The following is a 13,829-nucleotide window of genomic DNA, read 5'->3' on the forward strand; positions in this document are numbered from 1 at the left end:
CACTCACATAGTTACAGTCTTTGTGTGTCTGTGGTGAGAACTTTATTTTTAATGTTAATTTTTGAGAGAGAGAGAGCATATACATGAGGGAGGGGCAGAGAGGGAGAGAGAGGATCCCAAGAGGGAGGGGAAGAGAGAGAGGGAGAGAGAGAATCTCAAGAGAGAATCGTGCAGAGTCTGACGTGTGGCTGGATCTCATGAATCACGAGATCATGACCTGAGCTGAAGTCGAGTCACACTTAACCAACTAAGTCACCCAATTTCCCCACCGTGGTAACAACTTTTAAGATCTACTCTCTTGGCAATTTTTAAATATACAATGCAATAGGGGCGCCTGGGTGGCTCAGTCGGTTAAGTGTCCGACTTCGGCTCAGGTCATGATCTCGCGGTTTGTGGGTTCAAGCCCCTCATCAGGGTCTGTGCTGGCAGCTTAGAGCCTGGAGCCTGTTTCAGATTCTGTGTCTCCCTCTCTCTCTGCCCCTCCCCTGCTCATGCTCTGTCTCTCTTTGTCTCAAAAATAAAAAATAAAAACTATAAAAAATTAAAATATACAATGCAATATTGTGAACTAAATTCACTATGCTTTCCATTATGGCGCCAGAATTTATCCATTTTGTAACTGGAAATTTATATCTTTTGACTGCTTTTCATCCGTTTCTCTACCTCCCACCCCTTACCCCTGTCAACCAGAGTCTGTTCTCTGCTTTTATGAGTTCAGGTTTGTTTTTTTTTTAATTCCACATATAAGTGAGATCATACAGTATTTGTTGTTTTCTGACTTATTTCACTTAGCATAATACCCTCAAGGTCCATTCATGTTGTCACAAATATCAGGATTTTCTTTATTTTTATGGCTGAATAATATCCATATATATGTATATATACAACACCACATTTTTTTCATCCATTCATTCATCAATAGACACTTAGGTTGTTACCATATCTTGGCTATTGTGAATAATGTTGCAGTGAACATAAGAGTTCAGAAATCTCTTCAAGTTAGTCATTTCATTTCCTTCAGATACATACCCAGACATGGAACTGCTGGATCATATGGTAGTTCTATTTTTAATTTTTTGAGGAACCTTCATACGGTAAACTGGCTGAACCAGTTTATATTTTCACCAACAGTGTATAAATATTCCCCATTCTCCACATTCTCACCAACACTTGTTATCGCTAGTGTTTTTGATAATTGCCATGCTAGCTTGTGTGATGTGGTTTTGATTCACATTTCCCTGATGATTAGTAATGTTGAGCACCTTTTCATGTACTTGCTAGCCAGTTGAATATCTTCCTTGGAAAAATGTCTAGTCAGGTCCTTTGCCCACCTCTTAATTATATTAGTTGGGTTTTTTTGTTTTGTTTTGTTTTTTTGCTATTGAGTTATGGGAGTTCTTTATATAGTTTGCATATTAACCTCTTACTAGATATGTGGTTTCCAAATATTTTTCCCATTCTGTAGGTTGCCTTTTCATTTTGTTGATGGTTTCTTTTGCTGTGCAGAAGCTTTTTAGTTTGTTGTGACATCACTTGTTTATTTTTGCTTTTGTTGCTTGTGCTTTGGGTGCCATATTCCTAAAATCATTGCCAAGACCAGTGGCAAGGAGCTTTTTCCCTATGTTTTCATCTGTATTTTCCGGTCTTTTTAATCCTTTTTGAGTTAATTTTTGTGCATGGTTTAAAATATGGGTCCAATAGGCAGAGAAGGACAAATATCATATGTTTGCACGTATAGGAGGATTAGGAGGAACTTGACGGAGGAACAAGGGGGAGAAGAAGGGCAGAAATGGTGGGGGAAAGGGAGAGAGGCAAACCATGAGAGACTTTTGAATGCTGACAAAAACTGAGGACTGATGGATGTGGGGGGAGGGGGGATGGGCATGGAGGAGGACACTTGGGTTGAGCACTGAGTGTTATGTGGAAACTAATTTGACAATAAACTATTTGTAAAAAATAAAAAATAAAAAACAAAATGTGGGTCCAATTTCATTCTTTTGCATGTGAATATCCAGTTTTCCCAGTACCATTTATTGAAGAGATTATATTTCCTCCATTGAGTATTTTGTCTCCCTTGTCAAATATTAGTTGACCATAAAGCACGAGTTTAATTCTGGGCTTTCAGTTTTGTTCTGTTAGTCTATGTGTCTGTTTTTATGCTACTACTGTACTGTTTGTACTGTTTTTAATTACTATAGCTTTGTAAGATAGTTTTGAATCAGGAAGTATAATGCCTCTAGCTTTGTTCTTTGTTCTCAAGATTACTTTGACTATTCAGGGTCTTCTGTGGTTCCATACACATTTTAGGACTGTTTTGTTTTTATTTTTATAAAACAAAGTATGGTAGTATTCTAATAGTACAGTATTAAACCTATAGGTGATGTTGGGTTATATGAACCTTTTATGATATAATTTATGATACTAATTCTTTATGGATTAAGAATCCATAAACACGGGATTCTTTTACATTTATTTGTATCTTCAGTCTCTTTCATCAGTATCTTAGTAACTTTCAGTGTACAGATCTTATACTTCCTTGGTTATTCCTAGGCATTTCATTGTCTTTGATGCTGTTATAAATCCATTTGTTTTCTTTATTTCTTTTTCAGATAATTCAATGGTATTCTATAGAAACACACTGAATTTTATGATTTTATGTTCTGCAATTTAACTGAATTTGTTTATTCTAATAGTTTTTTGGTGGAGTCTTTATAAGATGTTCTGTGTATAGAATAAGGTCATCTAGAAACAGAGATGGTCTTACTTCTTCCTTTCCAATTCAGATGCTTTTTATTTCTTTTTCTTTTTTTCTCCTTTTTTTTTTTTTCTTTCTGATCACTCGGGGTCAGACTTTTAGTAGCATGTTGAATAGGAATGCTGAGAGTGGGTATCCTTGTCTTATTCTTGATCTTAGAGGAAAAGCTTTCTGCCTTCCATGATTGAGAATGATTATTAGCTGTGGGCTTGTCATATATGGCTTTTTCTATATTGGGTACATTCCTTCTGTACCCAGTTTGTTAAGAGTTTTTATCATGAATGGATGTTGAATTTTGTTAAATGCTTTTTCTGCATCTATTGAGATAATCATGTGGCTTTTATTTTCTATCTTCTATTAATATGGTATATAACATTGATTCGTTTGCATATATGAAACCATCCTTGCATTCCAGGGATACATAATATAAGGAAACATTTTTTCATTGCTAGTAGGAATATGAAAAGTAGTCTCTCAGTATCTGTTAAAATGTAAAATAAGCATACCATTTGCCAAGCAGTTCTATATGGAGAAAACATTATTATACAGAGATAGGTTTGCAAGGATATTTTTTGAAGCATTGTTTTTAAGGAACTGGAAACTACCAAATTTTCATCAGTAGGGGAATGGTCAAATAACTATGGTACTTCTATCCTGTGTAATATTATACAGTTTTAAAACAATTATTACATCTTTTTTCTTGATTTCAAGGACTATCTGCTCTGTATTATTAAATACCTAAAACATTTTTCAGAAAATGTTTATTGTGCAATCCATTTTAAAATTAAAATAATACATATATTTTGTGTGTATATGGGTGGGTTTGTATTTATGAACATAAAGAAATATGTAGAAAGAGACATACCCAAACCATTAACAATTGCTATATTTTCAGGAGTCAAAAATAAGGAACAGGAGGGGTGCCTGGGTGGCTTAGTTGGTTAAGCATCCAGCTTCGGCTCAGGTCATGATCTCACAGCTTGTGAGTTCAAGCCCCATGTCGGACTCTGTGCTGACAGCTCAGAGCCTGGAGCCTTCTCCAGATTCTGTGTCTCTCCCTCTCTCTGCCCCTCCCCCGCTCTTGCTCTGTCTCTCTCAAAAATAAATAAACATTAAACAAGTTATTAAAAAAATAATAAGGAGAGGCACCTGGGTGGCTCAGTCAGTTAAGCGTCGGACTTCGGCTCAGGTCATGATCTCACAGTTTGTGGGTTCAGGCCCCACGTCGGGCTCTGTGCTGACAGCTAGCTCAGAGCCTGGAATCTGTTTTGGATTCTGTGTCTCCCTCTCTCTCTGACCCTCCTCTGTTCATGCTGTCTCTCTCAGAAATAAATAAAACATTAAAAACAATATTTTTAAATAACAAGGAGCAGGAGAGGAGATTATTAATATCTGTGCGACTTTATTGTTTAACATGGGAAAACATATTACATCTTAATTTTAAAAATTTAATAAAGATGATTCAATGATAAATGTAAGTATACATTATAAGACATTGGTAGTTTGGCTTTGAGCATCTATAAATACCAAATAGTGTAAGAAGGGAGAATTAGTACAACTGTATTTAGTCAGAGATGTCTTCATAGTGAAAACAGCAGCTCTCACTTCACTGATATGTCAATTTTTTTCAATCTACTTACAGTTTGAAGGTTTGGAATTTGTGTTTCTTTTTTCGACTCAATTAAAACTTAGTTATTCTCAGAAATAATTACTAGGAAACCGGATTATGAAATAAATCACCCTACACAAAAGAATACAATGCTTCATATTTAAAATGTTAAGATTTTCCTGCTTTATTCTTTGTAACTGCCTGATCTAAATATGAAGGTGTGCTGTGGCTAGCCTACTCATGGTTAAATCAGACACTATTTTTATAAAAGTTGAGCTTTTTTAAAAAACATATTTGCAATTTATACATTTGAAATAAAGATTGTTTATCATTTTTCTTTTTTATTTCAGAACGCTTTACCCTGTACAGCTCTAAAAACCTTAGGCAAGCGTGGAATAAGTAAGTCTTTATACAGTTTGTCCTTGTTTTTTCTCTTTTTCTCTCTCAGTCCCTCTCTCAATTTTTACAACTCTCCAAATAAGTTTGCCTTGACATTTCTTTCATTTGTTCATCCAAGTATCCATTATCCATTCATTTAATCATTAAACAGTTGTTAAGCCCTAACTATGCATCAGCCACTATGTTCAACCTAAGCCAGTTCTGTTGTATATGAGTTTGGGTTCCGAGAGCAATGTGGCATTGCTTCGAAATTATAAATCCTAAACTTCACTGTGCTCAGTCTTCTTGTAAGTAAATTCAGGAAATATTTTAGCATCAGCAAAATAGTATTTAACTGCAATGTAATGACTGATTCTAATCTAAATAATGTTGGTGGCCAACTCTGAGCTAGATAAAATTGATCTTTCAAATTTTTTCAGTCTATTTATTGTTCTCCTAATAAACTAGCCTCCAAGCCTTCTTGGAAAACTACGTACCTATATTGCTTGAAATATATGTAATCTGTTCATTTAATTTGTTTTCTCATCTGATCTTGTTGAAATAGTTTTATTTCTTGGTTTTGAAATTTGATGACATCTGAAGATCTGAGTTTCTCAAGTTAATCATGGGTCTTTTATTGCAAGCCAACATGTTAGTAAATCATTGAAAGTTGGAAAGCAGAGTCATTGAGTCACTCTCATTAGTTGTGGATATCTTATTTCAAGCATTTTGCTGGGGGAAAAGTAACTGGAACTACTTTGATTTTAAAAAAATTAATGTATCATAACAAAATTTGTCTATGGGCAATTTAGTGTTATTGCCTCAGTTTTTACTGTTTAATTTAATATGTTTAATTTTAGACATCATCAATTATAAAAATAAAAAATTAAGAAAAAATCTTTTTTATTAAAAATGCCTTAATTGGTGTTGTCAGTAGATACAGTGGACAATTTATTGCAAGGAACTCATGTAGTGAGTACATGCAACTCAGCAGTGGTTTATTTGAAAGATTTGGCAGTTTATTTTTATTAAATCCATACTCAAAGAGCACTGTAGTAATTATTTTTGTCTAACACAAGGCTTTGCATTTGCCATTTGAAGCGTCAGTTCTTAATATCTAGAGCCTCCTCTGGGAGCCATGCCCTCCTCTGGGGATATTCTGTGTGTGTTCTTCACTCTTACCTTTCCGCCTCCCCCTCTTTACTGATCAGCAGTCTAACATTTTAGTTAAGTGNAGTCAGTTCTTAATATCTAGAGCCTCCTCTGGGAGCCATGCCCTCTGCTGGGGATATTCTGTGTGTGTTCTTCACTCTTACCCTTCCGCCTCCCCCTCTTTACTGATCAGCAGTCTAACGTTTTAGTTAAGTGCTTTCANTTCTCTTTAAGATATAACTTCAGGGATATTTATTATTTGCATTTTCTATGAACATAGGATTTATAATTTTTCTGCCGAAACCAAGGTCTAAAATACTGAAGGAGGGGCGCCTGGATGGATCAGCCAGTTGAGTGTCCAACTCTTGTTTTTCCCTGAGGTCATGATCTGTCTCACTACTCATGGGTTCGAGCTCCATGTGGGTCTCTGCACTGTCAGTGGAACCTGCTTGGGATTCTCTCTCTCTGTCTTTCTCTCTCTCTCTGCCCCTCCCCTGATCATGCACTCACTCTTTCGCTTTCCCTTTCTCTCAAAAACAAATTAATAAAACTTTAAAAAAATGTTTAATAAAAAAATAAAATACTGAAGGAAATCTTATTTTCATGTAAAGTCTTTTTGGTGATCTGGTAGAATTATAGTTAATGTTTTTCTTTGAATCTCTAAACATCACATACGCTTTTTAAAAAAAATTACAAAAGCATTTAATAAACTGGGTCCCACCCTTAGATTACTTTTAAAACATTTTAGGGAAACTATTAAAAACTGAGCTTGAGGTAAGATTTTTAAATTATAAACATAATTTGTTTAGAATCATGCTATTTTTAAGTACCCATAAGTCTTATTTTTTGTTGCCTTAAGGATTTATTTCAGAAAACACTAAGTAATAAAATATCACTAAAAATGTTTTAAAAATACTACCTTTTGGTATCCCAGTGTTACCTGCTGAACCCTTAGAGCCAAGCAATAGCCTAAGGCCCATTAAAACCCAATGAAATTTAGAGAAAACTGAAAATTCGAAGACATTAATGAATTATTGATTCTTCTTCCAAATGGATTTGCGACCTTGCAGCCACCATAGACACTTCAACATCCCTCACTTCAGAGTGAGCTCTAGGTTTGGAAGAACTACATTTAAAGACTCTTAAGCAAGTGCTGGCTTTCTCCATCACTGTGAACAAATTTGCTTGTCTACAACCACAATTATGAAACCAGAGCAGTCGGTAAATTCTCAGGTACACCAGTAATAGGTTCAAAATAAAGGGAACTAGTTTGCAAGAACTAATTTGAATTCAACTTAGACGGGTTAATAGAAGACAGGTAGGTTAATACAAAAAAGTAAGTCACTGCTTAAAATTAAGTAGCAATGTCTTTAAAAATACATATTAACTCAGCTATTAAAGCTAGTAGATCTGTTAACCTGCCTAAAAGAGTAAATTTTCTTGAGAAATGAATCCTCAAGTCTCTTTGAACAGCTGTAACAAGTGATCCAGTTTATTTGGGGGCCAGGCCTGCCCTAGGTAATGCCAATACAATTCCCTGCTGACTTCGTTTATACCAGTAACCATGGACGTAATTTTATCCTTTGAAGGATTTTTTTAAGTATTCTGGGCAAACAATGAAGTGGTGGGAGAAAAATATCAAAAGATCCAGCACATATCTAAACTCAAAAGGATAATATAGGGAGGAAATCTTAATTACAGGATTGAGATTAATAAATATATATTAGTAAAGAAAAGAAAGTACTTTTATTCCCCCATACTGGACATGCATGAACTGTGTGAACTCTTCCTGTTTAAAAAGAGATTTTGGATTAAAGGGAGACAAATCTTAATTTTATAAATACATGTACTGTTTTCTGACTGCCTTCAAAACATTCCATTTTATTTCCATGGAGTTATAAAGACTCTCCCTATTTTTCTTCCAAATCTCTCTATTTAGAGTTGTCTGACATTGGCATGTATATGCAATCAACCAAGAATTTCAGCCACTTAAAAGATCTTTTATGATTTTGGCTGGAGAAGCAGACTTAGCATATGCTCTCCAGTGATGTTAAGGGTAGGATTCCAGGAACACATTTGCTTGTTTTGGAACTTTTTAACAGCTGAACTATTTGGGGGGTTTGAAAGGAGCAGAAAGAGAACCCAGGATAAACCACCATGTCATAGAAGACATATTTGGAAAGAACAGCTCTTGGCTGATAAAGCAGTATGTGTCCACAGACTCAAATAGGTGTGGGGCAACCTCGTCCTGCTCTCTCCACCCATGTGCTCTGGTTCGGTTTATAATCCTCCTTGGTCAGTAATTGAAAGCCTTGATTCTTTAAAATGTGTAATAAATACAGAGTCATTGTAATGAAGCTACCTTAGTGAAAATGCCAAGATAGAGAAGACATTGACCTGCATATGTTTGAATGCACCAGCAGTCACAAACCCTAATTTAGAAGATTTAAGTGTTTCCTAACTTTGTATTCTTGAACTTTCCTTGAATATGTCCTCTCATTAAATGATTAACTTTTAGAACATATTTTAAAGATGACATGCTAGATAGTTGTGTTCCATGTACATAAAACATAATGTATTTAAAATGACATTTAAAGGAAAAATGTAAACTTTTCTCTGTAATTTATGTTGCTGATTCCCTGTTTTTCTTGTGGCAATACCTGACTGTGTTCCATTAAGATTTAAATCAGTGCCTTCTCAAGAAACCAAAAGGCCTCGTTTTCTACTCTGCCTTATGTTCCAAGTTGATCTAAAATTTTCTAAAATAAGAATAAATACAAAGCAAGTTAGATCTTTCCATTTCTGTACCAGCTTAGCAATGTGAGAAGAACATAATGGCTGTTGGCACTAGGCGGAGCAGTTGAGCTGAGCCAGATTCTGAAGTCCATCTTCCACTTCCACATTTTTTTTTCATTGTTGATCATTTTTGTTATAATTCTATTTACTTCAAAGTAACAGTTTAATTTATTTAGTGCCTGGAGATTTCTGCTCCCAGTATTTTCAAAGAAATTATTCTGTACATCATCAATGGACATTTTTTAGGCTTGGGCATATTGGGGTGAAAAGCTCTAAAGCAGGCATTTTGGAATTCCATTCCCTTAACCCCAGGATGAGCTGGAGCTGCAGCTGTACCCTGTCCAGCTGATGGATGTGAGCCCGCTTTAGGAGGCTACATGGGGTGCAGTTCCTCATGACACCCTTGGAAATAGAGTTTGCAACACTTGTATAATCAGATGCAAGCAGGTCTCTGTCCTGATCTTGGACACCCATGCATGGTATTGTTTGGAGGCTCCAAAGCCGTAATTCAGAGGAATCTCTGGGGACATTCATTTTCACAAGAATGATTCACTATTTCAGTTACTGAAAGCAATATGTAGATGTGATGTTTACCAGATCTGTTAAACCCCTTGCCACCTCACAGAGAATAGTTCTTCTAGAAAATTGCAAACTAGATTTTTGAAAAGGGAAAGAGGGGGTCCGGGCCCTGGTAGGAGTCCTGGAGAGCCTTGAAGAAGGCAGCATCAAGGACTGTCCAGAGATATGGGTCAGGCAGGTGTCAGGAGGACACAGAGAAAGCTAGTCAAGAGAAAGTTGGGAAGTTGCCAAAGACCTAGACATGACTACTAATAGTAGCAATAGCATAGCTATGATTACATATGAAACATACATAGTCAAAGGCCTGACTTACCCTCCTTACCCCACAGTCAGAGCTGTGATGGGGTAGCCATGGTAATTAACACTTGGGCAGCCTTTTGCAATATAGAATTTGCTTTCATCCTCGTTATCACATCCTCGTGTCTTTTTTAGCGATGTTGGGAAGTAGTCAGGACGCATACTACCATCTCTGTTTTATAACTTGAAAAAAAAAATGCTCAGTGAGGTCAAATGATCAATGCTCTAGAAAATTACAACTTGGAATGTATGCCCCAAAGTGAATCTTAGGAAAGAAATATCAATTTAATAGCCCTGATATTCAAGTGGATCAATATCTGATTCCATTTTGTTCTTATTACAATTTTGGTTGTGGAGATCTCTTCTGGGAAATGATGTTGTTCATTTCCATTCTGGGTTTTCAGCAGCAAGAGAGCTGGGCTGGAATAGAAACCTGGGGAAAGTGTTTGTGAAAGGCTGACCACTCACATCAACTCAGGCTTCCCTTGTGCCCACTGCTGGATAACGCACCATTGGGATCAAGGCGGGTTCATGACACTCTAAGTGCTAGAGATGACAGGCCTGCCGGCCACCCATTCAGACCCGGCTAGTGAGATTTGTACTCTATTCCACACAGCTCCCACTGCTCCCAGGAAATCATCCTCTGTCATTTTGTGCCATTGCCAGATATCTTATCCATGTCTTCCTTGTGGTAGCAAAGAATTTGCTATCATTAGTAACCACTGGTAATGGCCAAGGGCAAACCCCATGCTGTTTGTTATCCATTGAGCACGAGTTTTTGTTCCCCTTCTGATAGACAGAAAATATCCATCTTCTCTCTTACTAATTGGCAGTACGTGCCAGGCTTGGGAGCTGGCAACGGTTGTTGTTTTTCAGCTTTTTAAATGATGTGTTGGATTCCTCATCCCCACGTACATACTTATGGTGCAGCTAATACCTTCCTTCTGCCATCCAGCTCATTAAGGAATAAAATCCAGCCATGCTTCTGAAGTGGCACGGGGCTTTCAGGAGCAGCTGGGCTGCCTGTGTCTGTGAAAGGAGGGCGACACATAGAATTAGGCTTTCTAGAGCTGTTTTCCAAAACAGATTCTAGAAGGGTATGTGACTCAAGTTCTGCTTCTCCACAGTCTGAAATGGTGTGTGTGGGTTCTGTGGCTACCATAACAAATTACCCTAAGTGTATTGATGGAAAACACACAGAAGTATTATCTCACGGTTCTATGGAGCTGGAATCTAGATGGGCTCAACTGGTTTCTTTGCTCTGGCTCTCACAAGACCAGACTCAGGTATCGGTAGGCCTGGGCCCTATCTGGAGGCTTGGAGGAAAATCTCTTTCCAGGCTTATTTAGACTGTGGGCAAAATTCAGTCCCTAATGGTTGTAGAGCTAAGCCCTCTTTTCCTTATCGGTTGTCAGCAGGGACGAGCACCACAGCAGACTCACCCAGCAACCAAAGACCACCTGTTTCCTCATGACACTGCCGCCTCCTTCTCAAACCAGCATCATTGCCAGGAGTCTTCATAACTCTCTTACTTCCCCTCCTGCCCCATCTCTTCTGCATCCAGTAGGAGAAAATTCTCTGCTTCTAAAGGCCTGCCTATATAATCCAGATTAATCTCTCTATTTTAAGATCTGCAACGTTAATTACATCTGCAGGGTCCCTTTTGCCATGGAAAATAGCATATTCACAGGCTTCAGGGAATAGTGAGTGGACATCTTTGGGGCCATTCTGCTCTCATTCAGTGATGAGTCTTGGGGTGAGGCAGAGCAGAGGGGGAAATCCCAGCCTTCACCAGGTTAGTCACAGTCTGTTCCATCTGATCTCTGACCCATCTGGTGACAAGCACAGACCACTGACTCTGGGGGCTCCATGTTGCCCAGTTCACATTAGATATCCCCAAAATAAGAAAGAAGCCATTTTCTTAGAGGGGGAGAAAAAAGAGATTATTTTCCAGAAAGTCTGTAGTCTCTAATATATCTGAAACTTTGGCCTGGCATTTCTGTCCCTTTTAGACCAGTACTATCAAATAGAACCTTCTTCATTGATGAAAATCTTCTGTACCTGGACTGCCCAATGCAGCAGCCACTAGCCTCTTATGGCGATTGATCACCTGACATGTGGCTAGTATGACTTAGGAACTAGATTTTTAAGTTTATTTAACCTTAATTAATTTAATGTGAATAGCCATAGGTAGCTACCATATTGGGCAGCGCAGCTGTAGCTCAACATGTAAACTATTCATTTATTTTAAGTGCCCACTGGTGTAGTACAAGTGTGGATGTCTGATGCTTTGGAAACTCTATGCATTCGAGTTCTTGGCATTTTGCACTCAAGTGTCCAGAGATCTTCCTTTATATTTTTGCTTCTCACCCCTGTCTTTTGTTTGTAAACACTGTGAAAATAATGGCCCTGGAGGACCCAATAAGTGTAATAAATCTGCAGAGGGACTAGTGAAAGTATCAAAGAACATCAAGCAGACATTCCTTCCCCTCCTCCTCCCCTCGAGAAGCCACGCTGTTCCCTCCTGAGGGGCACTGCCTGTTGCAAGTGTCTCTATTCCTTTCTCCTTCTCTGTTTCTGCTCTCTCTTTTCTGTTGGGAACTGCTAAGGGTTAGACACACAGCTCTCTCCCCTTTTTGAACTCCCTCAAGAATTCACCTCTCAGCTGTTGTTCCCGGCCCCCTTGATCTACCCTAACTCTACTCAGAAAATATCATAAAGGCTTAGCTTCCTCTTCACCACATATGAGATGCTATTGAGAAGGCTCCATTTTCTAAATAAGCTTCCCATAGACCCCCATGGGTACATATGTTAATTATTCAGCTTCAGAATATTGAAAATTACCACATTTTAAAAAGTAAAACATAAACTGAAATGCAGTTTTCACTGCTCTTTATTTATTAAAAAAAACTGGATATGAAAAAACTCAGCACTTATTTTTATCATTTTCTTTTGATTAAGAAAACATGAGTTTAGTGAACTGTCAGCCTTAAAATTAACATGAACATAAAAAGTAACTGGAGGGGGCACCAGGGTGGCTCAGTCAGTTAAGTGTCCGACTTTGGCTCAGGTCATGATCTCATGGTCTGTGGTTTTGAGCCCCGCGTCAGGCTCTGTGCTGACAGCTCAGAGCCTGGAGCCTGCTTCAGATTTTCTCTACCTCTCTCTCTCCCCTCCCCTACTCACACTCTGTCTCCCTCTCTCAAATAAATAAACATTAAAAAAAAATTTTTAATAAAAAATTTTAAAAAGAAGTCACTGGGGAAAGAGATTATTTTAACAACATTGTCTTTTGTATCCACCTCACCCATTCCACACTTTTCTTTGGTTGATTATCATGAAAATTAGGATTGGGCAACCCTCATCATATGGGGAGACTTTCTATAAAACTAAGCACAACTTCCACCCATTGTGAAGATATAGTTAATAGACTGTTATGTTGATCTGTGCATCTGACATCTGCTGTGTAGATGATGGTTCTACTGACCTTGTAAGAAAGAATACACAGTCAATAAATACTTTCAATATGAACCAAGAAAGAATAGAAAAGAATAAGGAAGTCTGCAAAAACTCACAGTTGACACAGATGGCAAGAAAATGCCTGAAGTCCATGTGATTTGGTATCATGGGGGTCAAGTTCCAATCCTAGATCTGCTACTCAATGGTATAATGTTCAGGAAGCTCACTAATCAGTCTGAGCCCCAGTTTTTCAGTCTTTAAAACCCTTGGCAAATTTTTGTGAGGATTGAATAAAGCATTAGTGTAAATGATGGGGCACCATTGGTCAATGTTAGCTTACCTTCCTCTTGCTTTTCAGCACATCCTGTCCTCTCCTGCCAGTCAGACTGTTTCATTCAGTTCCAAATAAGCAACAGTCCTTGAACATGAATCCCACTGCTATAAGAAGTCCCCAGACATCTTCTGGACTATTTCTTCTCTCTTCCTAAGAGCACATGCTGAACTGCTTGGTCACCAAATTATTTTTTTAAAAATACTTCTTATATAGAAACAAGATTCCCTCATTCCCAGCAGTTCCTTCCTAAGAGTGATATGTTAACAAATAGCATTGTACATAATTAATGTAAAACTGTGATTTATCCTAAGTCTTGAAACACATCTACTAGACAGTTTTTCTGATTATATTGAAAGAAAACCATAGATACTCTTATCAAGTTCAAAGCATCTGTTAGAGCTTTCCTGTCATACTCTTCATACCTGGACTGGTGGGTAAGACGACACCAGGTGTCTTAGGTCTGGGTATCC

General features: G+C 37.7%; 1 protein-coding gene across 1 annotated transcript in view; it reads left to right on the forward strand.

The window, feature by feature from the left end:
• CDK14 (cyclin dependent kinase 14) overlaps positions 1-13,829 on the forward strand; it is a 563,883-nt gene that overhangs the window by 436,792 nt on the left and 113,262 nt on the right. Inside the window, exon 12 of the mRNA XM_077766835.1 lies at positions 4,715-4,763. Coding sequence (XP_077622961.1) covers positions 4,715-4,763 — 49 coding nt within the window. The remainder of the gene's footprint in view (positions 1-4,714; positions 4,764-13,829) is intronic.

Source organism: Crocuta crocuta, unplaced genomic scaffold (genome assembly GCF_008692635.1).
Source record: "Crocuta crocuta isolate KB4526 unplaced genomic scaffold, BGI_CrCroc_1.0 scaffold165, whole genome shotgun sequence".
Taxonomy (NCBI): Eukaryota; Metazoa; Chordata; class Mammalia; order Carnivora; family Hyaenidae; genus Crocuta; species Crocuta crocuta.